A 26286-nucleotide genomic window follows, 5' to 3' on the forward strand; every position below is an offset into this window, starting at 1 on the left:
GATGTTGAGTTAGACACCCCTTGAGCTCAGTGTCGTGGATACCCTGGTGGACCTAGACAGGCAAGAAGCAGAAACAAACAAGATAGTTGATAATACATGCCACAAAGCGCATCAGCAGGGTTATGTGACCAAGGTACTTGGAGGAAAGGGGTCCCATGTTAGAGGTAAGAAGGCCTCTTAAAGAGGAAACCGTTGAGTTGGAGTCTGGGGGATACAGGGTGGGGGAGCCAGAGGAGAGTTCGGGAACAGCACGTGCAGAGGCCAGGCAGTGGGAGCGAGCTCCGGGAACGTGAGAGGTGAAAAGGCAGCCGGACTAGCGTGATGTGATAGCAGCAAGCATCTGACAGGGAGATGGGGTCAGAGCCGTGGACAGGGAACAGCCATCGGCTCCTTATGGGACATAATAATGGTGACAGCTTTGGACTTGAAGCCCTGCTCTGCCTCCGCACTCCCCCTGCAGGTGGCTGGCAGCTGGGTGGGGAAGGGACTGTAGTGTGGCTCCAGGTGGGTCCCAGGCAGAAGGCAGTCTTGCTTTCCACTCGCAGAGCTCAGTCAAGCCGGGAAGGAAAGCACAGATTTGGGACACTTCAGCGGATGTCCTGGCCGGAGGGGTCGGGCCTGGTGTCGTTCCCTGAGTGGGAGGGAGGTGTCATTCATTGAGACGGCAGGCTGCAGGAGTGACGCCTCCCTGAGTGGGAGGGCGGGTGGAGGGTTGCAGGGGAACAGGCCGTGTTCGGGGTGCCCTCCAAGTAGACAGGTCATGTGGGATGGGTGTGGCTTGGGCAGGGCCAGGACCAGAAATGCATGTGGGGTCTCGAGCTGGGGGCCTGGTGACTCCTCGGGGCAGGAGAATGGCAGCGCAGGCCTGCCCGGTCCGTGGGAGGGGCCCAAGGGCAGCAAGACCCTTTCGGAAACTTAAGGTGCCAAAGGCATTTGATAACCCCTTGTGTTTTCATAAAGACGTACGCAGGCTCGTAGGAGATCAGAATTGGGTGAACCTGCCATCTAGAAACGTTCTGAGAGAAGTTTGTGAATGCCATCTTCTTATTAACTCCTTTTTTGTTTTAAAGGGGAACAGCTTCCACTAAGAATTATGCCTAGATTTCCTTTTTGTCCTTTTTATTCTGACCTTGTAGTTTTCATCTGACGTGGGGAGAAAGGATGTGACCGAGATTAAATCTGAATACCTGTTATTTTTCTTAGGCTTCTGTGAGGTTTTGCTGACAACCACAAGTACGGTGGTGAACATCATATAACGGCACAGTGTGTTAATTTTTTTTTTTTGAATGGCTTTTATGATCTTTTTTTTAATGTTTGTTTTTGAGAGAGACAGAGGGGCAGAGCGTGAGTGGGAGAAGGGCAGAGAGAAAGGGAGACGCAGAATCCGAAGCAGGCTCCAGGCTCCGAGCCGTCAGCACAGAGCCTGACGTGGGGCTCGAACCCACAAACTGTGAGATCATGACCTGAGCTGAAGTCGGACACTTAACCGACTGAGCCACCCGGGCGCCCCTTGAATGGCTTTTATGATCTCGATTTAACGACAACTTCCATCCCATTTCCTGGCCACAAAGATTAATATGAATTTCACTAACCAAAATGTGTCATTCTGTTACCGTGTAGCTAAATTCTCTGAGGACAGAAGCTGGACTAAGAATTTCCAGGTTTGACTAACGTTCAGATATTTCAGAAGGGACCAAGATTCTGAGGTTGTTTCTAGACCGTGGCTCTGCCCCACCAGAAAGTATCTGAACGTGTCACCTATGAATCTGAATATGACTGAGTCCATTTTGTATTTCATGGTGAAGGGTTTGAAAGTGGCTCGGGAAAAGAAAGTGGTTACCTATTCCTCAGTTGCTAGCTTCCAGATATATCGGCCGTTGTCCATTTTAACCCTCATCACCATTTTGATGTCAGTTGCTTTTTAATCAACAAGTAGGGTGTTTGGGAGAAATACATTTGCATTAAAGATTCATTTTCTTCGAGTTTTTGTTTTGTTTTGTTTTACGTGGTCTAAATATACATAATATAAAATTTATCGTTTTGGGGCGCCTGGGTGGTTCAGTCGGTCCAGCTCTTGGTTTCGGCTCAGGTCATGATCTCACAGTTCATGAGTTCGAGCCCCACATCAGGCTCTGGGCTGACAGGGCAGAGCCTGCTTGGGATTCTCTCTCCACCTCTCCTCTGCTCCTGCTCTGTCTGTCTGTGTCTCTCTCTCTCAAAAATAAACATTTTTAAAACCTTACCATATTGGCCATGTTTAAGTATATAGTTTAATGGCATTAAGCATATTCACCATCCGTTCCCAGAGCTTTTTCATCTGCCTAAATTAATTTTTCAAATGTTTATTTTGAGAGAGAGAGAGTTTGTACACTTGTACAAGAGCAGGGGAGGGGCAGAGAGAGAGGGAGAGAGAAAATTCCAAGCAGGCTCTAGGCTGTCAGTGCAGAGCCTGACTCGGGGCTCGATCCCATGAACCTCAAGATCATGACCTGAGCCAAAATCGGGAGTCGAATGTTTACTCAGCTGAGCCACCTGGGTGCTCCCAAATTAAAACTCTCTGCCTTTTGGGACAATAATTCCTTTCCCTTCTGCCCATCCCCCAGCTCCAGGCTACCCACTTCTACTTCCGTCTGTCTTTAACTACTCTAAGTAGGTGTTTCACATGAGTGGGATCCTGCAGGCTTTGTCCTTTCGTGTCCAGCTGATTTCACTTAACGTAATGTCCTCAGGGTTCACCCACAGGGTAGCACGTATCAGAATTTCATTCTTTTCAAAAGCTGAGTAATCCTCTTGTGTATATGTGTGTGTGTATATATAACACATACATGTTTTGTTGATTCATTCGTTCATCGGTGGACATGTGGCTTGTTTCTGGCTGTTGGCCGTTGTGACTAATGTTGCTGCTATACGAACGTTAGGGTCCAAATGTCCGTTCGACTTCCTTCTTTCAGTTCTCTTATATACCTAGAAGTGGGATTGCTGGATCATATGGTAATGCTATATTTAGTTTTTTGGGGGGAGCTATCATACTGTTTTCCTGAAGGTTCATTTTGAAGTAATCTTTGCGAGATGCGATAGAAGTGGCATCCAGCCATGACTCATGTTATCTAACATAAGAGCTAGCGAACGCCCACAGGCTAAATTTAGCCCTACTGCGGTACAGTCAACAAGCTAAGGGTGGTTTTTGCATTTTTAAATATCAAAAGAAGAAGAATGTCCTGATACGTGAAAATTCTATGAAATTCAGGTGTTACTGTACATAATTAAAGTTTCGTTGGAACACAGCTACACCCATGGACTCGCGTCTTGTCCCTGACTGTTTCTCCCTACAGAGGTAGAGTGGAGTGACTGTAACAGAGACCATATGGCCCACGAAGCTGAAAATATTTACTCTTGGACCCTTTGGGAACAAGTTTGCCAGCCTCTGCTCTAACAGGTTAGAATTGTAAGAAGCCAGCGGTGCCTGGGGGGCTCAGTCAGTTGAGCGTTCAACTCTTGATTTCTGCTCAGATCGTGATCTCACAGTTGGTGGGACCGAGCCCCATGTTGGGTTTTTTGCTGACAGCACGCAGCCTCCTTGGTATGTTCTCTCTCCTCTGTCTCTCTCCGCCCCTCTCCCTGCTTGTACGTGCTCTCTCCCTCCCTCTTATAATAAACATAAACTTAAAAAAAAAAAAAAAAAAAAGAATCGTAAGTCAGACAAGCACATTTACATCTGTTGACTGTGCCCGTGTAGCACGGGGTTTTCCACTGGTCATTATAGGAACGTCGTGCTGTCCACCTTATTAATCACACTGTTCTAAACCTCATTTCTGTCTCCTTTTTACATGTGAACATCCAATGCTTATTGCCAATGCCCCACGGACCTGCAGACTGTAAAACCCCAACCCGGTTTTTTTGTTTTTTTAATATTTTATTTTTAAGTAATCTGTACACCCAATGTGGGACTTGAACTCACAACCCTGAACTCACAGCATCGCATGCTGTACTGACTGAGTCAGCCAGGCGCCCCAACCCCAACCGACTATTGAGACTCGCCCCTTTCGGATACATTTCCTTTTCCATTCCCCGTTCCAAAAGTTGCTTCTTGGGCCTGTCTTTTAAGGAATTCTTTCTTCCCAGTGAAGAAGAGATAAATCTCTGAGTAATGGAGGAACCACATTGAGGAGGATTTCTCAAAACGCACTTACTTTTTTCCTACGCTTTTTTGGACAAGGTCTGTACCCTACTAAAAGGCAGTCTTCTATTTTTAATCTGTGATATTTCAATAAAACCATGTAAATGTCATACTTGGAGCTGTAGGGCGTTTTCAACATTTTTTGCAAAGAGCGTTTCTCTACAGCGCGGGCTGCGTACGGCGTTGTGAAAAGTTGTATTCACACAACCGGAAATCAGCAGCATTGGTTTTCGCCGTGAACGTCTTTGTTCATTTAATGAAACCTTCGGAGTACCATCTGAGGGCAGCCCTTTGTTCAGAGTTTAGCTGATTGTTAGAAATGTCACCCCCAGACCTTCCTAAGGGACACGACCTGCCATACCACAGGTACCTTTATACTTGTGTATCTAACGTATCTGTCCCCCATTTTGACCACCCCCCCCCACCCCACCCCCGGCTGCTGGCAGCCGTCACTTTGTTCTCTGTATTTCTGGGTCTGGTTTTGCTTTTTCTTGTTTGTTTGTGTTGTTTCATTAGATTCCACATTAAGTGAAATCACATGGGATTTTCTTTCTCAGTCTGACTTCACTTAGCATAACGCCCTGTTGTCCATCCACATATTATTTCTTGTACTCCATGAACGTGATCTTAGGACCTGAGAGAAATTTGAACAGGCTCAAAGGAAATCAGGCGAAGCTTAAACTGGAAAATACACTGAAATTCTGTTTTTCCTATATTTAGTTTTTATAGGAAATGGGGGTGTTGGCATTTTCTCTTTCTGAAATTGTGTTCGAAATTATATTTGCACAAAGAAAAGTCTTGCCCACTGGACTGGTAAAATGTATCCATAAAAGAGAGAGGGTAGGCAGATGAAAACATTTGGTGAGTGTAGCATGAAGATATTAAATAGGCTATTCTGGAATTTTACTATCTACACTCAGTCTGATCCAATTTGTATTCTTATCTGACTCTATTCTCACTTCCTTTCTCAAACACACTTGCTCATTTAAAAACACCGTTATTTGAGGGGCGCCTGGGTGGCTCAGTCAGTTAAGCGTCCGACTCTCGATTTCGGCTCAGGTCATGATCTCAGGGTTTGTGAGTTCAGGCCCCACATTAGGCTCTGTGCTGCCTGTGCTCCCTCTCTCTCTGTCCTTCTCCCCCTGCTCGTGCTTTCTCTGTCTCTCTCAAAATAAATAAATAAAGTTCAGTTTTTAAAGTTCAGTTACTTAAGAACAAAGTAATAAGTTTCCTTTTAAGAAAACCACAGGTGGGGAGCCCGGTTACTTAGTCAGTTAAGTGTCCAGCTTCGGCTCAGGTCATGATCTTGCCGCTTATGGGTTTGAGCCCCACATTGGGCTCTGTGCTCACACCTTGGAGCCTGGAGCCTGTTTCAGATTCTGTGTCTCCCTCTCTCTCTCTCTACCCCTCCCTTGCTCACGCTCTCTCTCTCTCTCTCAAAAATAAATAAACATTAAAAAATAAGAAAACGACAGATAAATGGGATTATGTCCCAGTTGAAATGAAAACTTGATTCACTCACACTTTTATTTGCATGACTATTTTACTCCCTGTTAAGAAGCTTCTCGAAATTTATTCCTTTGGAGCAGGGAGGGGGATAAATGTTTATAGGTTCATCTTAACTTTTTATTTTTTATTTATTTAAAAGTTCTAATTGTGGCAAAATACACATAAGGTTCATCTTGTTTTATTTTTATTATTATTTTTAGGTTCTTATATATATTTTTTTTCTTTAAAAGCCTGAGAAAATGAGCAACAGAACAAAAGGAACATAGCAGCATCCCAGTGGCCAGGGTTTGGATCTATTGCTGTTCCGTGGTTATAATCATAACTTCGTTTGCGATATGCCCTCCGCGTCTGGCTTTACGTGTGTTCGAATATGTGTACCTGTGCCGTCTAACTGTCGTGTGCTGTGCTCATTTTGGGGGGCGGGGAGATTGAGTTATTCACCAGCTTCGGTGGGGGCTTCTGGGATTTAGCCACACACAGTCGGCCTCACTCCAGGGCCGTGATGCTTCTCCCAGAGTGCCAGATTGTCTGGTGAAGGAGACGCTACCCTTTCCCAGCACTGAGTGTAATTTCTGGGAAAAGGCCACACTGCAATTCAGAAAAGAGAAAGCCAGCTCAGGCCGGCCCTAAGTATATAAGTACAGTGTGACAGAGATGGGCAAGCATAATTTAGGGAAGACTTTGACCTTCAAGGAAAATGCAGATTGATACAAGAACTGCTGGGCTCTGTATCTTTTATTTTTAAGAATCCCTTCGGGGCGCCTGGGAGGCTCAGTCGGTAAGCCTCAGACTTTAGCTCAGGTCATGCCCCCGTGGTCCATGGGTTCGAGTCCTGCATCGGGCTCTGTGCCGACAGCTCGGAGCCTGGAGCCGGCTTCGGATTCTGTGTCTCCGTCTCTCTCTGTCTCTCTCTGCCTCTCCCCGCCACTTGAACTCTGTCTCTCTTTCTCAAAAGTAAATAAACATTAAAGAAAAAAAAAAAAAAAGAATCCCTTAAAAGTGCCCACTGGAGACAGACTTGTGGGGAAAGGGGAGGGCGTTAGGGTTTAGGGCCAAATGGCCTGGTTCTCCCCCTTCCTGGCAGTGCATTTACAAAGTCTCTGAAATATTGGGAGATGGTGACAGTGTGGGGGACAGCACCATGCTGAACGCTGAACTCATGCACCCTGGGACGCTTCACCCAAATGCCGTGTGTTTCCCTCCGCACCACACATGGACTCTTTGGCCTGCGTGTTCCTCATTGGGCAGCATGAGGTGCCTCTGTGGGATGTGACGTCAGCCTCCCAGCTTAGACCATCAGTGGGACCATCAGAAGCCCTCGGGAACCTGGGGATTCTGATTGCCCGACACCTGAGCTCTTTGACTCACAGAAAGTTTAGAAGTTGCGAAATCGTTTGTCTTTTTTTCTGTCTCAAGATTCAGTCGCCCTTTTATTTATTTGTTTTTAATCTTTATTTGTTTTAGAGAGAGTGCAAGCGGGGAAGGGGCAGATGGGGGGCAGAGGATCTGAAGAGGGTTCTGCCCCGACAGGCTGACGGCAACAAGCCCGGTGTGGGGCTTGAACTCGTGAACCGTGAGATCGTGACCTGAGCTGAAGTCGGATGCTCAACTGACTGAGCCACCCAGGCACCCCTGGTTGCCCTTTTATTTATTCCATATATTTTTTTAAGGTTTTAATGTTTAAGTAATCTCTACACTCAACATGGGGCTCATACCCATGACCACCGTGATCAAGGGGATTGTGCTCTACTGACTGAGCCAGCCAGGCACCCTTAGTCACCCTTTCAAACTGTGGGAAAACACGACTCGTCTTTTTTTTTTTAATCTATTTTTATTTTTATTCATGTAAAAAATTTTGTTTATGTTTGTTTTGAGAGAGGGGAGGAGAGAGAGGGAGTGTGCGTGCATGAGTTGGGGAGGGACAGAGAGCCAGAGGGGGAGACAGAGAATCCGAACAAGTTCCAGGCCCTGAGCCGTCAGCATAGAGCCTGGCACGGGGCTCCAACTCACGAGCAATGAGGTCATGACCTGAGCCGAAGTCAGACGCTTAATTGACTGAGCCACCCAGGCACAACCCCTCCTTTTGTTTTTTAATTAAAACATTTTTTTTTAATGTTTGTTTTTGAGAGAGAGACAGAGTATGACCAGGGGAGAGGCAGAGAGAGAGGGAGACACAGAATCCAAAGCAGGCTCCAGGCTCCGAGCTGTCGGCACAGAGCCCGACACGGGGCTCGAACTCACAAACCGTGAGATCATGACCTGAGCCAAAGTCAGAAACTTAACTGACTGAGCCACCCAGGTGCCCCTTCTTTTTATTTTAATCTCTGTGCCCAATGTCGGGCTCAAGCTCACGACCCCAAGATTAAGATTTGCATGTTCTACAACTGAGCCAGCCAAACGCCCCGGAGAACACGACTCTACTCGACAGATGTAATGCCTGGCCCTCCTGTGGCCCTGAGGTCTGGTCTCCTTCAGTGTCCTGTGTCGTTCACTGGCAGAGGTCAGCACTGCCTGCCTGCCCCACACGACTTAGGTCAGAGTGCGGCATCATGGGGAGAGTGGATGTCATTAGGTGGTAAGGTTCTTGGTCACACTTCAGGCGAAGTGCCTGAAGTGTGTTTCTCCAAATGATGGTGTGCTACAAGCTGTCATTTGTAGGCATCACACACAGGACTAGACGGGTGTCGTCGCAATTCAGCCACATGACATCAAGGAAGAGGATGTAATGGCTTGGTCCTCGTGTCCAAGAGAGCCAAGCTGTGTGTCCTTTTAGGTCCCAGTCTTCCGGGACTGACCGAGTGGCGCCCACACCTGCAGTGTGATTAGGTGAGCGGCGTCAGTCGCAAAGGAAATGTCCCGAAGTAGATCGAGGGGTTGCAGTTCCAACAGAGGTTGCGGCATTCGTCTTGTGAATGGGAAAATAGTCATACTCAGTAGCTGTAGACATGAAATTGGGCTTGATGGAAGAATACATACTTTTAAGGTGCATTGTACGTATGCATATATTTTTTAAATTTTATTTTATTTGGGGGAGGGGGGTGGGCAGGGCAGAGAGAGAGGGAGAGAGAGGGAATCCCAAGCAGCCTCTGCACTGTCAACGCGGAGCCTGATGCGGGGCTTGAACTCACAAACCGGGAGATCGTGATCTGAGCTGAAGTCGGATGCTTAACCGACTGAGCCACCCAGGCACCCTGCATCGTACCTGTTTCACTTGCTTGTACAATCATTTATAATAGTGATTATTGCTGCCTCTGACCTTGCCAGTATTCGGTACCAGTGATGGGATAAGGGGAGCATTACCTCTTAAAGACAGACTGACCAACAGAGTAAGAACTTTAACAGGAATTAGGGGATGTAGCAACGACATGGCTTCTACTGCTGAAGAATGAAACTCCGTGCATCGGAAGGGAAATTCTTTTTCCATACTGCCAGCTGACCACACACTCTGCCGCTTTCTTGGTCAGAGGAATGACCTCTCATCTCTAAATGAATGATCTCTCTAAATAAGATATTCAGTGTTGATGGAACACTCGGGTCGGTCTGGATTTTGCATAACGAGATGCACATGTGAGCAAAACGCAGGGCCCGCCAACGGCTCACTCTTGTCCCAGCCACCACGTTCTAGTCACCTGATAGAGACTGACGGTGGCAGAGTCTGATGGGAGTCGGTTGGAAAAAAAATAACATCTAGAAAATCCCAAAACGAGTTGAGCACAGTTGCTCGTAGGTACGGTGTAAATGACGAAATCTATTTCTGACCACCTCAGAGTATTAAAGATTAGCCGAATGAACCGCATGTAACGAGCGCCTCGTGTATAAGCAAATTGATGATTCGGTGAGTCCGGAAGACATCCCTTCAATAAATGGTGTTATCCATTGCAAATTCCTATTTATTTTCATCGTGCAAAATAAATTCCTACCTCCCTTCCATCCAAATCATTGTAAGTGATGGGGCGCCTGGGTGGCTTAGTCGGTTAAGTGTCTGACTCTTGATTTCTGCTCAGGACACGATCTCACGGTTCGTGAGTTTGAGACCCGTGTCAGGCTCTGTGCTGACGGCATGAAGCCTGCTTGGGATTCTCTCACTCCCTCTCTCTCTGCCCCTCCCTTTCTCTGTCTCTCCTTCTCTCTCAAAATAAATAAACATAAAAAAGGAATTTTAATGATGGACACAGCTGACATGTGCCTTCATCACTAAATTGAAAGATTCTACTTTGAAAACTATATTTATGTTAAACATCAGAACACACACGGGACACCTGGGTGGCTCTGTCGGTTGAGCATCCGACTCTTGATTTCTGCTCAGGGTATGATCTCGCAGTTTGTGAGTTCAAGCCTCGCATCGGGCCCTGCGCTGACAGTGCGGAGCCAGCTTGGGATTCTCTCTCTCTCTCTCCTCTCTCTCTCTCTCTCTCTCTCTCTCAATATAAATAAATACAACATTAAAAAAAAAAAAAAAAAAGCCAGAACACACAGAAGAAGCTTACTATACACTGAAAGCCGGGAACTCAGAGTGACTTAGAAGACTTTTGACCTTTTACCTTTGTATCAAGATTGCTCAACCTTGGCTCTGTTGACGTTTGTGACTGGAAAGTCTTTTCTTGTGGGGGAGAGGTCTTTTGTGTTGTAGGTGTTGAGCAGTATCCCTGGTCTCTACCGATTAAATGCTAGGAGCACCCCCCCCCACACACACACACACCCCACTTGTGACATTGTGACAACCAGTAATATTTCTGGACATTGCCCCTGGGGCAGATGGCCCTGGGGGGGGGGGGGCGGGTGCAGAATTGCCTGTCTTTGAAAACCTCTTAAAATCTCTCCCGTGAGCATACACTACTTCCATAATTTTAATGGCATTTAAAACCATAAAATTTACCCAGTAGAGTTGAAAACTTCTATCCATACCGAAGCCCGCACACGATGTTTATGGCAGCTTTATTCATCGTTGCCAAAAGTCGGAAGCTCGGAAGCAACCAAGATGAGATGGCCTTCGGTAGGTGGATGGATACATAAGCCGTGCTCCGTCCAGACGGTGGAATTCTATTCGGTGCTGAGGACAAACGAGCTGTCAGGCCGTGAAAAGATAGGGAAGCACCTTAAATGCCCATCACAAAGCGAAAAAGCCCATCAGAAAAGGCTATGTGCTGTAGGACTCCAATTCTGTGACCTTCTGGAAAAGGAAACAGCAAAAACACCAGTGGTTGCCAGGGGTTGGAGGAGGAAGAGGGGAAGGGCAGAGCACAGAGGACTGTTTAGGGACGCTGTGATGATGGACACGTGTCGTTGTACGTGTGCTTCAGTCCACAGAACACACCGCAGCAAGAGTGAGCCCTGACGTAAACTGTGCGCTCTGGGTGACAATGACGTGTCCGCGTAGGTTCATCCATGGTAACTAATGTCCCCTCTGGTGGGGGGTGTTGGCAGTGGGGGAGTGAGGGCAGGGGGTATTTGAGAAATCTCTACCTTCTGCTCAATTTTGCTCTGAACGTAAAACTACTCTAAAAACAGAAGTGTATTTAAATATAATATTTTCTTATTTCATTTTTTATTATTTTTTTAAATGTTTAATTTTGAGAGTGAGAGAGCGTGAGCGGGGGAGGGGCGGAGACACAGAATCCGAAGCAGGCTCCAGGCTCCCAGCTGTCAGCACAGAGCCTGACGCGGGGCTCGAACTCCCCAACTGTGAGATCACGACCTGAGCTGAAGTTGGACGCTCAACTGACTGAACCACCCAGACGCCCCTAAATACAATCATTTTCAAAGGCAAAATAAAGATTGCGTTCCCAAACTGATTAGATTGTTCTGTTTAATTGCCCACTTCTGTGATCCATGAAAGAATTGGGAAGTTTGAAAATTTCAGCACTCGGGTCCTGAAATCTGCACGTCGATGTGATGTGACATTTGCTCGGCTGTCCCAGTGATCCCTGGTGGCAGCTGTGTGAATGGCCCCTGGGGACCGGAGACTCGTGCTCCCGTCCACAGCACACTCCTGCTCTTTCCCCTTCCCTGTGGTCGTTCTCTGTCACAAAGCACAGACCTGCTTTGCTTCTGGAATAAAGAACTTCTTTCTCTGCGTGCTGTCTGGTCACCCTGACCAGACGAGTGGGTTGTCTGTTTAAATGCAGTGAAGAGTTACGAGTGCACAGCTTACTAAACCCCGGCGTGGTTGTGTGCCGAGGCCGGGGTGGGCAAGCCACCGCCCGTAGGCCGACCCAAACAGCCCCACACCTGTGTCTTTGTACTTTGTCAATTCCTGCTTCGGAGTGTCAGGATCCAGCTCAGTAGAGGCAACAAGAGTATGGCTAGGCTTCAAGTCACTTACTGTTTGGCCGTTTACAGAAAAGGTGGGCTCGCCTCTGCTCTGTGGCCCTGGAATTTCCCGCCTGTGGCCGTGGCTAGATAGGTCTCCCAACTTTTAAGCTCAGGTTCAGGAAAGGGGAGGGTAGTAAACAGAGAAGCCTCAAGTACACAAATGATAGAGGACATCAAGAACATTTCATCATAAGTACTCTGGGGAGTTTCTGTGTGTTTCTCTACGTGTAACATTTACGTAACATATACCAGTGCATACCTTATTGAAATGCCTGGCGTGTGCACTTTTTCATCAAAGATACAAAACATTGTTTTCTCTGATTTTAAACATGCTATTATTTTAAACATAAAATTCTCTGGTTTTAGTAACATGCTAAAAACGAAGCATTAGTAGCATTCATGATACTTTCACTTGATGGGACAGGGCACTTTTTTTTTTTTTTTTTTTTTTTTTGATGTTTATTTATTTATTTTTGAGAGAGGCAGAGCACGAACAGAGGAGAGGGCAGAGAGAGAGGGAGACACAGAATCAGAAGCAGGCTCCGGGCACCGAGCTGTCGGCACAGAACCCGACGCGGGGCCTGAACCCACGAACCGCGAGATCGTGACCCGAGCCGGAGTCGGAACGCTCAACCGACTGAGCCACCCAGGCGCCCCAGGACGGGCCAGTTGTGTGTGAGATATTGTAACCACGTGCCGTTGCAGCTATTGTCTTAAGAAGGTTGTTCTCATGAAACAGACTCTTAGATAAATTTGCTGGGATCACAGATCAACACCTGTTGGAGAGAGGGGAACAGGACCAGTCCCGTGTGGAAGCTCCCAGGCACCCGTCTGCCCCATTGCCCCAAGTTGGCCGCCCTGATCAAAGTGTTTCTTCAGCTTGGGCTTGTCTTCAAGAGCAGAGGTTGTGATTTCTCACTATTACATTCCTTAACCCTTTTGGGGTGTGTGTCTTCATTGAACAGCTGAATGTGCCCTCAGCGTGTTGATGCTCAGGCTTCTTACGGAGTCTGGTGGTCTGGGCTCTCTACAGTCAGACTCCGACAGACCGGGGTCACTGTGTCGTTACCTTCCTTCGTGAATTGCTTTCTTAAAGCAGAGTGATCTTGGTGTCCAGGAATCATCCATATAACATGTTTTCTTCACCCTAGCATGTCCTCCTCAGACTCAGGAAGCAGTTAAGAGGTGGGAGAAATCACAAAGGAGAATGCTCAACTGAACAGAATACATATATTCAAAGACAGTATATGGCTGCGTGCCTGGGTGGCTTGATCGGTTAAGTGTCGGACTTCAACTCAGGTCATGATCTCGCGGTTCATAAGTTCAAGCTCCCTGTCGGGCTCTGTGCTGACGGCTCAGAGCCTGGAACCTGCTTCGAATTCTGTGTCTCCCTCTCTCTGCTCCTCCCCTGCTCACGTTCGCATGCTCTTTCTCTCTCTCTCTCTCTTTCCCTCCTCCTCTCTCTCTCTCCCTGTCTCTCTCTCTCTCTCTCTGTCTCAAAAATAAACATTAAAAACAAAAGATAATATATATCGATAATATATGGCCAACTATAATATATATACATACATGCATACATATATTCATAGACAGAATGTATACTTCTCCAAACCAGTTTTATTACGACAGCGTGGTTTGATCTTGATTTTGTATCCAGTCCAACAATCAGCCTTTTAATCAGAATGGTTATACCATTTACCACTGGCTTTTTGTTTTCTGTTTGTGCCGTTCTGTGTTTCTGTTTTCCTCTGTTCCTGCATATGTTTGCATAAATTGAGAATTTTTTTTGCATGATTCTGCTATGAGCTCATTAGCTATACTTCAGTTTTAATTTTTAGAGTAATGTTCTAATGCTTGCAGTATCCGTCTTGAATTTGGCAGAGTCTGGTGCTCTCTTCGGCGGCACATTACCACTAATTTCGCGCAGTCTGCATTTGCACATCGTACCACATCACGGATGTGGGGACCGAACAACAGTTACTTCCATTCCTCTTCCATCCCCGACTTCTTCTACTGTTGTCGTACATTTTCCTTTCATATGTTTTAAAAAGCACAATACGGGGGCGCCTGGGTGGCTCAGTCAGTTAAGCATCCGACTTCGGCTCAGTCACGATCTCACAAGCCCCACGTTGATGAGTTCGAGCCCCACGTCGGGCTCTGTGCTAACAGCTCAGATCCTGCAGCCCCTTCTGATTCTGTGTCTTCTTCTCTCTGCCTGCCCCTACCCCACTTGTGTTCTCTTTCTCTCTCTCAAAAAATAAATAAAAACATTAAAAAAAAACAAACCCACGATACAGTTACTAATTTTGCATTAAGCAATCAATTATATGTAAAAGAAATTTTATATATATTTTTAATGTTTATTTTTGAAAGAGAGCGAGCACGAGCAGAGGAGCAGAGAGAGAGAGGGAGACACAGAATCCGAAGCGGGCTCTAGGCTGCAAGCTGTCAGCACAGAGCTCAACGTGGGGCTTGAACCCATAAACTGTGAGATCATGACCTGGGCCAAAGTTGGATGGTTAACTGACTGTGCCATTCAGATGCCCCTATAAATTTTAAAATGAGAAGATAATGTGTGGGTTTTTTTTTTTAAATTTAAGTTGTATTTATTTTGAGAGAGAAAGCACGAGCAGGGGAGGGGCAGAGAGAGAGGGAAAGAGAGAATCCCAAACAGGCTCCACGCTGACCGTGTGGGTGCGGCTCGAACCCAGAAACCCAGAGATCATGACCTGAGCCGAAATCAAGAGTCAGATGCTCAACCGACTGAGCCACCCAGGTGCCCCAGAAGAAAATGTTTTTGTATTTATCATTTCTGTCGCTCATCATTCCTTTGCACAAATCCAGATGTCCAGGTGTCAGTCTGAGCTCTTTATCCTTCCCCTTGAAGCACGTCCATTAATTTTCCATTAGTTTTTCTTACAGGACAGGCCTATTGGCCGTGAACTGTCTGTGCATTTGTTAGCCTGGAAGAGTCTTTTTCTTCATATTTAAGAGCTGTTTTGTCTGAGAGTAGAATTTTCAGTTGACACATTGTTTCGGCTCTGAAGATTTCATTCCATCGTTTCCTGGGTTGCATGGTTTTTGACAAGAAGTCCGTGAGTTTTCTCTTTCCCTCTGGCTGTAATTTGTGTTTTTTTCTCTGGCTGCTTTTAAGAATTTCTTTTGACTGCAGATTTTCAGGAGATCGCGTCTTGTTAGGGTTTTCTCTGGAGTTTATCCCGCTTGGTGTTTGTTCCACTTTATGGATCTGTTTTACCTTTTTTTAACCTACAATTTCCCCAGACTTACTCGATCCTGGAAGCTTTCCTTTAGAAACACGTTGTTGTCACATCTAAGAACTTGTGCCTTCTGAACAAACACTAGAACGAGCCCTCCCCCAGGTTGGGGCAACCTGAAAGTCGCTGGTCGTTGGTTTTGCCTGTTGGTAACTCTCTCCTGTCTGCTTGGGCCGTAGAGAATGGGGTTCTGCACAAAACCTGGACACGTCTCTGGTCTGTGTGCACAGTATACCGACATTATTACTCGTGAGAGGGGCATCAGCCGTAAGTGGCGGGCTGGCTGCCAGCTTTACGGGCACACTTCCACAATGACCGCTTTTCCCATCTCAAATATGGGTCAGAGATCTTACCAGACTTCTCACACCTGTGCCGTAATGGTCCATTGGCCGGTTAATGCACGCCACAGGAAAATTGATGGCACAGCCAGGGTTACCGCCTACAGATAACCAGACTGAAGTGTTAATTCCAAAAACGTTCAGACTAAATATTTTCTATAGACACTGGACGACAAATTTTGTCATTTAACCGTACAGACTGTTTTTACTTTTATTTTATTTTTTATTTTATTAAGTTTACTTATTTTACCTTTATTTTATTTTATTAAGTTTATTTTGAGAGAAAGAGAGAGAGTGCATGCAAGCAGGGGAGGGGCAGAGGGAGAGACAGGGAGACAGTCCCAAGCAGGCTCCGATACCCAGCCCAGGGCTCAGACCCACAAACTGCGAGATCATGACCTGAGCCAAAGTCAGACCCTTAGCCGACTGACCCACCCAGGTGCCCCTGCAGACTGTTTTTAAAAGAAAAACGTTTTGGGGCGCCCGAGTGGCTTTGTTGGTTAAGCGTCCAACTTCAGCCCAGGTCATGATCTCGCAGCTCATGAGTTTAAGCCCCACGTCGGGCTCTGTGCTGACAGCTCAGAGCCTGGATCCTGCTTCGGATTCTGTGTCTCCCTCTCTCTCTCTGCCCCTCCTCTGCTTACCCCCTGCCTCTGTCTGTTTCTCTATCTCTCTCTCTCTCTCACTCTCTAAAAAATGATATAAACAAACATTGGGTCGTCTGGATGGCTCAGTCGGTTAAGCGTCTGACTTCAGCCCAGGTGATGATCTCACAGCTCATGAGTTTGAGCCCCGTGTCGGGCTCTGTGATGACGGCTGAGTCTGGAACCTGCTTCGGGTTCTGTGTCTCTCTCTGTCTCTGCTCCTCCCCTGCTCACACTCTCTTTCTTCTTCAAAAATAAATAAACATTAAAAAAAAATTAAAAAAGAAAAATCTTTTAAGGTGGTCCTTGTTTTTACCTTATGTGTTTATGACATATAAGCTGATTTTTGAAGGACATCAGAGGTTAGCCCCTTGGAATTTATGTACAAAATTACTAGCCTTTATCACTAACAATACAAGAAAGTTTTTCTAGGTCATAAGCATAACTTGAAAAGGGAAGGCGCCCCTTTGGGGTCTCACTTAGGGTTTATGCATTAACAGAAAGATAAACCTTTACTTACAGTGGCAACACTTAATCCACCCGAATTAAGGGTTTTCCAAAAGTGAGCTTTAAAAAAAAAAAAAGAGAGATAGGAGGAAATAATCCATGCGTTGTGACTTTTCACTTCGCGGTACCCGTTTTCCTAGTTCAGTGAGTCAGAAGAGAAATGGGAATGGTGGCCTGATTAATTCCCGACGGAGAAGCTTATCTAGATCTGCCCTATTTCTTGATACTATTATAATATCAAAAGTAACATTTATTTTTATCGGTCATTACCATCTGGGCACACTTGTCTTCGTTTTAGTCAAGTACCGTCGTCTTTAGATTTCATACGTCCAAAGTCTGAAAAGTGTGTTTTCATATTTCTGTTGGAGAACACCCAGTCTTCCAACAGGAAAACCTCAATTTTTGGAAGGTCTAGTGACTGACGTGTTCAGAGTCCATCAGAGCTCTGTCTTCTGAATGTCAGCATATTGCTGGCAAGCCGTTCGGAGAGGGCTTTGGGAGCGTGGCAAACCACAGCGTATTGGCCGTGGGGTGTCGTCACCCCGGGGGGGGGGCCATACAGGGATACAGGGAGGAGCAGCTCGAAGTGAAGCTCGAGGAGGAAGGGGCTTCCCAGAGTTCCTGCCGCCTGCAGGTCCGAGCCGTGAGGGAACCGTGACAGCAGAATGATATTTCTTGTGTGGGGTCACCTGGTGTGATGTGCTTGCTGGCGGGACCTGGGGTGCAGCACTGAAAACACGGTGTAATTCTGGTAGGTGGGCTTCTTCCGTTATTTAATAAAGGATCAAATGAGTTTGTGGCACTTGGAACAGAGCTGGGCAGACGATGGGTGCACTTTCGCGTGAACCACTATTCTTGTTTGTTAATAACTTCACGAAACCCAGTGTGTCCCATCCGATTGGATCGTGGAACCGTTTCTCAGCTGACGCAGACCAGACGTGCACGGACAGCCCGGAAAACATCGTTCTGTCGCTTTGGTGCATTCGGACCTCTAGTTGTCGGGCTCCCCAGCTCATTTGGTTTTAGGCTTCCGTGGCGCAGCTCTGCCCGTCACCGTCCCCAGCCTGTGGATAATGATCACACGCACTTGCTGAAGGAAGGGCGCCTGGCCCCGGTCAGGTGTCTGACCTGCCCTTCACCATGAGTTGGGTCCCGAGGCCGAGGAATGCCAGTGTGACTCAGCAGGGTGGGCCTGGCTCGGGCCCCTGTGACGTGGCACTGAAGAGGCCACCCTGGGGCTGCGGTCTTCTGAGGGTTTCACCAGGGCTGGGTTACCTGCTTCCGTGGTGCCTCCCTCACGTGGCTGGCAGGCGGTGCTGGCTGTCGGTAGGAGGCCTCTGTCCTGCTCCACGGGCAGTTTAAAAAACAGCCGCATCGACAGGGCGCCTGGGTGGCTTAGTCAGTTAGGCGTCCGACTTTGGCTCAGGTGACGATCTCACGGTTCATGAGTTCAAGCCCCATGTGGGGTTCACTGCCGTCAGCGCACAGTCTGCTCCGGATCCTCTGTCCCACCCCCGCCCCTGCCCGTTCATGCTCTGTCTCTCAAAAATAAACACACGTTGAAGGGGCGCCTGGGTGACTCAGTGGGTTAAATGTTCAGCTCTTGCTTTCGGCTCAGATCATGATCTCACAGTTTGTGAGTTCAAGCCCCACATCGGGCTTCGCCCTGACGGTGCGGAGGCTACTTGGGATTCTCTCTCCCTCTCTCTCTACCCCTCCCCCACTTGCTCTGTCTCTTAAAATAAATAGACAAAAAACACCCTTTATTGTGCAGATTGAATTCGATTCTACCAAGAGATAGAATCAAGCATTTAATTTATGATCAGTAAGAACATATGCTTTGTCCCTTTGCCTTAGCGATCCACGTGGGCTGTTGGCTTTGTTTTATAACTCGGGCAACCAGGAAGGAGGCATTATGATGGTCTATGGAAGCTTCCCCTAGACACTTCTTTCTGAATCTAAGACCTGCCTGAAAGTGTTATTCACCTTCTAGTATTTCACCGTAGAAATTAGGAGTCACGGAGAGAACTCGGGGAGTCTCAAATCTGTTTTGTTCAGGTTTCTCCACCTTGGCATTATTGACATTTTGCCGCGAGTCAGACTTTCTTGCGGGTAGGCTGTCCTGTGAGTTGTAGGATGTCCAGCGGCATCCCTGGTCTCTCCCCGGTAGTGGTCATTGGACCTCCTCCTCCTCCGGTTGTGACAGCCGACAACGTCTGCAGACCGTGCCTGACATATCCAGGGGTGGAAGACACAGTCGCCCCAGGCAGAACCACTGTGTTAAAGTACGGATATGCTGTACTAATTGTATGCTTTTATTCAGTATTACGTGCCTGGGTCCATACAAAGTCTCGGTATTAAATCTGCGAAGTCACCTGGGCAACCATTGTCAACCCAAGTGGCCCTTGATGGATCTGTCCAGGAATGTGAGCAGATCTGAAGTCACAACTTGGGTGCTAAAGCCAGGATGGGGGGGGGGGGGGGGGTAGTGGGGGAGGGGCGGCGGCAAAACAAAACAAATCCGGTTTCTCTGATGCCTGACACCTCGTGAAGATCCTGAACAGGAGAGTAATGTGCTTTGCTCCGAGCAGAGAAATAGTGACTTATTCTTTGTCACGGTGTTTGCCGCGCAGAGCCATTTACCAGCTGTAGCTGTCGTGCTGGCGGGGACCCGGGCTCCCTCCTGCACCCTGCTCCCCGTGCAGACCTCCCTGCCTGTCCCCGGCTAGCGGTCGGCTCCCGTCCCCAGGCCCCTGCTCGCTGAGCTCCTTCCCTCTGCCCGTCCTGTTGGCATCTGTCAGTCCTAGAGAGGATGCGGCTCCAACAAAGGAGGAAGAAGGCAAAATGCTATAGGGCAATTCCCCTCCCCGGTATACATCCGAAGGGATGGAAAACAGGGCCTCAAACACTTGGCGTGCGAATGTGCATAGCGACACCGTTCACAGAAGCCAAGATGCCCTTGAACTGATGGACGGATGAACAAGATGAAGTTCATCCATACAGTAGAATCCTGTTCAGCCACAGAAAGGAATGAGGTCCCAGGGCAGGCTGCATCATGGCTGAACCTTGAAAACACGATGCCGAGTGAAAGATGCCCGACACAGAAGGTATTGTTTCTTCCATTTATGTGAAATGCTCAGAATAGGCAAAGCCAGAGAGACAGAGGGTAGGCTGGAGGTTGCCAGAGCCGGGAGAGGGAGTGAGGAGAAGAGGGACTGCTTAATGAGTACAAGGTTTCCTTTTGGAGCCACGGAGATGTTTTGGGACTTGACAGAGTGGATGTTTGTGCAACACTGTGAATGTCTTGAGGCTCTGTACCTCCTACGTGGACGGACTGCCAGGATGTGTCTACCCCATGCCTTGCCAAGAGCTGAGGAGCAACCAGAAAATCGTGCAGTCCTTTTCGCGTTTATTGTTACCTTGTGTGTTGCATTGGTTAAAATGATTGGCATTTCACACACAGACTTTGCAGGACGTGAACCTTTTTTGCCATTGGTGATTATTGGTAATGGTTCCGTTTGGGTAACAATAATGGGAAAATCAGTTATGATTAGGTATTAGAAGATCGGCTTTATCATCTTAATTTGTTGTTTCTATCAATAAACTAATTAATTTTGACATGTTGCATAAGCAGAAGAATGTTATCAACCAGTCATATTTTCCCTTTTTTGTGTGTTTGTAACACACAGATGATGTTAATTACACTTACTGAGTCTAACAACATATATAAAAGATAATCTTCAATTCCAAGACACTAATTTGTGAGTTACCATCTGTTTTGGACCAAAGAATAAGAATTTGATTCTAAAGGTTTTTCTGAACAGCTTGTAATAAGAGCTGTTTATATATTAATTACTTATTGAATTATTACGGATTTTAGCGTTTTAATTCCCGAGCAATTTGGGGCTTATTGTGGTGACATCTGCTCATATTTTGATACTTTGTGGTATTTAGCAATTTCATCATAAGGCTATTTTTTTCCCCCTGTGGTAATTTTCAACTCAATCCCTAAACTAATAATTTGTTTTCTGCTTCAGGTACTATAAGGAGTATTGTCCTGTTTTATTTCTACTACAGAAGTGTTTTCAGAATGAAATGTATTTGTATCTTATAAACAGAATCAATATTCCTTTATGCCTGCTTCACTCTGGTGAATAATTCCTATTCAGAGAGTTGTAAGGGGATTTTATTTGAATCTCTCTTCTTCAGTGGTAGGTTTTTTGTTTTGTTTTGTGTTTGAGAGAGGGAGTGTGTGAGCAGGGGAGGGGCAGGGGGAGAGGGAGAGAGAGAATCTTAAGTAGGGTCCACACTCAGTGCAGTCTGACACAGGGTTTGATCTCCCTGCCATGAGATCATGACCTGAGCCGAAATCAAGAGTTGGATGCCACCCAGGCGCCCCCTGTGGTAGTTTTTTTTAAATTGCCCTGATTATTACTTTTATCTTACATATCCTTATGACTTTTTTTAAATGTACTGTAATGAAACTTAACGGCCTGTGAACCTACCTATAAAATCGTTTTAGCCTCCTTTCTTTGAACAGCATAGCTATAAACATGACTCAGTGGGACTAATTTACTTGAATTTCCTTAAAACATTTTACAAGGCTCTGCATTCACTAAAAAGAAACACCATTACTCATAGCTTCACTTGTGGAATTGAATTATATTAACCCTGGCACCTTTTTATTATCACTTAAGGTGATTGAACAAGAATTTAGAGAAAATAGCGGGCAGTTAATTTCCTTAGATTTTGAGCTTATAGACTGTAGTAGGTAATTTAAATGTAGGAGGCTGGATCCATTCACAACCAAAGAAATTTCATGAGGAAGAAGGTAAATACTGTTCCGTAAATTCTGGTTGACTGTGTAGTGTTTATATTGACTGAAACGTACAAACAAGATTTTGATACGAAGTCCCCTTATAAGCTGTACACCTGGCTTCTTGAGAATCGCGAATGGTGGCATTCGGGTGGAATTGAAATGTATGGAAACAGTAATGGATACATCGAGATGCTTTGAATCCATATGCTTTTCTTTTGCTTTACTTTAGGGAAGCCAAAGGAAAAAAAAAGATTCTTTTTTTGTTTTTTAATTTTTTTAATGTTTATGAGAGAGAGAGAGTTAGTGAGCACACGAGTGAGCGTGAGCGGGTGAGGGACAGAGAGAGGAGGAGACCGAGAAAGCAGGCTTCGGGCTCTGAGCTGTCCGAACAGAGCCCGACGCGGAGCTCTAACCCACGAACCACAAGATCATGACCCGAGCCAAAGTCAGATGCTTAACCGACTGAGCCACCGAGGCACCCCAGGGAAAAAAGAGATTGTAATGTTACTCCTGTGTGTTGATGAGCACAGTATACCGGAGGGTGTACCCCATGGACATGCGTGCAAGACCGTTACAAACGTTAGTGTGAACAATGTCTATAAAGTTTCCTTAAATCGTGTTTTCTTCTCTTAGAGATGTGTATGGTTTAGTTTCCTGGTTGCATATGACACAGTTCCTAAAACAAAGGTATTTCAGATAGGCATTGGTTATCATTAAAGGAGAGCAGTAGCATTGTCTGAACCAAAACTGATTATTTCCTTAGAGACTTTCCTTCCAGGATTTCTACGTGTTCAGTACCGACTGGCCATTCTCCTTCCCCTCTTTCACTTTGCAGGTAAAACTGCATAGTCTGTGTTCAAGTGGAAGATGGAGATTATAACATCATAAAATGTGTTTCGTTTGAGCTGAGATTTAAAAGGAAAACAATGTCACCGATTTGAAAAAGAAAACAAAGAAGAAATAGGAGAGGCCAGAGGTGAATCATTCCCAAAGAATTTTAACTTTTTTCTTCAAATCTTCTCGTTTCTCCCCAGGCAGGTCCTGGCGGCCGGTTGGCAGTTTATCTGATCGGATGCTGGGGAGCTCACTGGTCCCGAGGTCTACACATGAAGTCACCGTAAAGGTGAGCAACCCACATGCTGTTGGGTCTTTGTCCTTTCACCTGAAGCCCCTTGGAGAAGTGGAAGGTGCCAGAACTGGACACTGTCTGTTTTAAAGTGGCATGTTTTCAAGTTGCAGGGGCTCCTCCTTGCTGACATTGAAGGCAGTAGATGGAACACCACGAAATCGTTACAGGCTATATGGTTAATTCTAAATGATGAATTCGCCTTTTATTGCCTTCAATGAATTTTGGATAATGAACCAGCTCTTCTAAACTTTTCTGGGTCTTACCAGGAGAGCATGACACCTTCTAAAACCAGTGTCAGCATTGTGAATTAAAATTAAGCCAAGAGATTCATTATAATCAGGCACACGGGTATACGTTTTTATCTCCTGTATCTTAATTTTGTGCTTTATTGGTTTATTTTTTTTAAGATTTTTTATTTTTATTTATTAAAAATGTTTTAATGTTTATTTATTTTGTGGGGGGAAAGGGCAGAGAGAAAGGGAGATACAGGATCCGAAGCAGGCTGCAGGCTCTGAGCTGTCAGCACAGAGCCCAGCGAGGGGCTCAAACACGTTAACCTTGAGGTCATGACCTGAGCCGAAGTCAGACACTTAACTGACTGAGCTACCCAGGCGCCCCTAAATTTTATTTTTTTTAAGTAATTTCTCTACCCAATGTGGGGCTCACATTTACAGTCCTGAGATCGAGAGTCCCATGCTCTACTGACTGAGCCAGCCAAGCGCCCCTGGACTTTATTAGTTTCTTAACGTAATTTGTTTGTATCTGCAAATTGAATAGCTGGTTAACCTTGAAAACTTACTAGAACAACATGGGGTTATTACTTACATATCTAGGAGATGATAAAATTTCTAGAAGAGCAAATCAAACAGATGCCGAGAGTTGAAGCCCATGTGCCAAACTAAACCTGATGGCCAGTTCTACAAAAGTTGTCATTGTTTGGTAGGTGGGATTTTAGGGTTTGATTTTATTATTTACTTTTTGGTGTTTCCTGTATTATTTACTTTTTATATTTGCAATTTTGTCTCTCTCTATTCTTCGTAAAAATAATAAAACCCACAGAACGTTTACAATCTTAAATACATAAAGATGGAAATTTGGGCAAGACTTTTGCTTATTGCTTTAAAAAAAACTCAGTTGGAACTAAAGTGATCCTAGTCCTAGATTTAACTGAAGAATCTTATTGAGGTATTTTTTTGTTTAAAACCAAGTAATGCAAAACTGTTTAACAAAGTAAACATGTAAGAATCTTTAAAAAATTTTAACATACTTTTTTAAATGTTTATTTTTGAGAGAGAGGGAGCACATGTGCACACGAGTAGGGGAGGGGCAGAGAGAGATGGGGACAGAGGATCTGAAGCGGGCCCTGTGCTTTCATTCAGCACATAGCCCAACGCGGGGCTTGAACTCACCATCCCTGGGATCATGATGTGAGCCAAAGTAGGACGTTTAACCACCTGAGCCACCCAGGAGTCCCTAAATGTGTAAGAATGTTGATATTTTACTCAAATATTTGAAAATTATCGTTTGCTAATGAGAACATAAATTTGTAGGGGCATCTGGATGGCCCAGTCAGTTACGTGTACGACTCTTGGTTTCAGCTCAGGTCATGATCTCACGGTTCAATGAGTTCGAGCCCCATATGAGGCTCTGCACTGACAGTGTGGAGCCTGCTTGGGATTCTCTCTCCCTCTCCCTGCCCTTCTCCCACGTGTATGTGCGCGTGTTCTCTCAAAATAAACAAAAATTTGTAAAATGTTAATTAAGTTGAGCTTGTGATTGGCTTTAACCTAATATATTTTCAGGGTTCACCCATGTTGCAGCATGAATCTTTCTTATGGCCGAAGAATATTCCATCGTAGGGTTATACCACGTCGTTTGTTGATCCATCAGTTGGTGGACATTTGAGTTGCATTTCCCTTTCAGTTATGAATAATGCTGCTCTGAACGTTTGGGTACAAGTTTTTGTGCAGACGTCTGTCTCCATTTCTCTTGGGTATATATCAGAGAGGAGAACTGCTAGGTTGTATGGTAACTGTGTTTAGAATTGTGGTGAACTGCCAGGCTTCTCCATGAGTATTTTTTGAAATGTAGTTGAATCATCTTCTAAATGTCAGAGAGAAGCTGGGAGAGGTCCTTTGGTCATCAGTGTTTTGACTGGGATTTAACTCCGTACTTCGGGAACACAAGGTTCCATTGAATGGAGCTTACATTGAATTCCTACTGTGTATGATGCACTGGTTTTGAGCTTTACAGATGACTTTGGGTTTTGGGTTTTTTGTTTTGGTGTGTTTTGTGTGGGGTTTTTTTGGCAGCCTTTGATAATTCATTGGGAAGTTTGTAAGATGCGCACGGTCATTTGGGATGATGCGAGGAATGGCACTCTGTTGAGTACTGACCACAGTACCTATCGTGCATGAGTAAGATTGGGAATCATCTGTGAATCACATCCCCTTTCTGTGTGTTGGGTGCTGTGTGTCAGAAAGTGACAACTGATCATAAGCTCCCTTAGATTTACCTAATTTCTACACGTGTGCTCCTTTGAAAGCCATTCACAGCTGACCGTGGCAATGGTGTTTCCTGCTCTTACTTTTAATATTTTAATTTTTTAAACTTTTTTATTTATTTTTGGGGGGGGGGGTGGGGGCAGACAGAAAGGGAGACACAGAATCCGAAGCAGGCTCCAGGCTCTGGACGCTTAAGGGAAGGAGCCACCCAGGTGCCCCACCTGCTCTCACTTTGAAAGCGGTTGGTTTGTTCATGAGAGCATCCACAGTTGGGGGCATCACTTCCACTTAGCAGACAGGTAGCTTTCAAGCTGGGAACAGACAGGGCGGTTGTCGTCTTCGGTGGAGCAGGGAAACGGGGAGCAGGGGCAGCATTTTCTGTCAGGGACGAGAGTAAGTAGTTTAGGCTTTGAGGGCCAGCCAGTCTCTGTCACAGCCACTCAACTGTGCTCTTGTGTAAAAGGAGCTATCGATCACCCGTAAATGAGTGAACGTGGCCGAGTGCCAATAAAACTTTATTTATGGACACTGGAATTGGAATGTCCTCTCAATTTCATGGGTCATACAATATGATTCTTTTGATTTCCTCTTCAACCATTTAGAAATGTAAAACCTCTTCGTAGCTCGCGGGCCCCACGAGGGGAAGCAGCAGGGGGGCGTGGCCTGCAGGCCGCAGTCGGCGGACTGGAGCCTGGAGGAACGCACCTGTTGTATTTCTCCCTCTTCTGACTTGTGCCTTTTGAACTGGAGTAATCCGGAAGCGTGGTTCTGGAGGGCCCGTGACCGGGTTCAGACAGACGCCAAACTGCGGTCGCTTAGCAGAGGCGCTGCACGTGTTCAGGGAGCGAAGGCTTTGAGGAATTTGGGGGCCTTCCCGCCATGTAATGAGAAGTGGCCCTGACCGGAAGGTTCTCAGTCAGAGGCAGCTCCTCGCCCCTCCCCGGGGCGGTAGGGAGCGGGGAGGACACTTGGCCACGCCTGGACACGTTTTTCAGGGGGAGGGCGCTCCTGGCATCTAGTGGGCAGAGGCCAGGGATGCTGCTGAGCCTCCGACGGTGCTCAGGGGAGCCCC

At 46.1% G+C, this 26286-nt stretch overlaps 1 protein-coding gene across 1 annotated transcript in view; it reads left to right on the forward strand.

The window, feature by feature from the left end:
- The window catches only part of LOC128773791 (translation initiation factor IF-2-like), a 189549-nt gene that overhangs the window by 150246 nt on the left and 13017 nt on the right, over positions 1-26286 (forward strand). Inside the window, exon 3 of the mRNA XM_053891380.1 lies at positions 22616-22704. Within this exon, the coding sequence (XP_053747355.1) occupies positions 22616-22704 (89 nt within the window). The remainder of the gene's footprint in view (positions 1-22615; positions 22705-26286) is intronic.

The sequence above is a fragment of the Panthera pardus genome, unplaced genomic scaffold, assembly GCF_024362965.1.
Source record: "Panthera pardus isolate Hobbes unplaced genomic scaffold, ASM2436296v1 HiC_scaffold_27, whole genome shotgun sequence".
Lineage (NCBI taxonomy): Eukaryota > Metazoa > Chordata > Mammalia > Carnivora > Felidae > Panthera > Panthera pardus.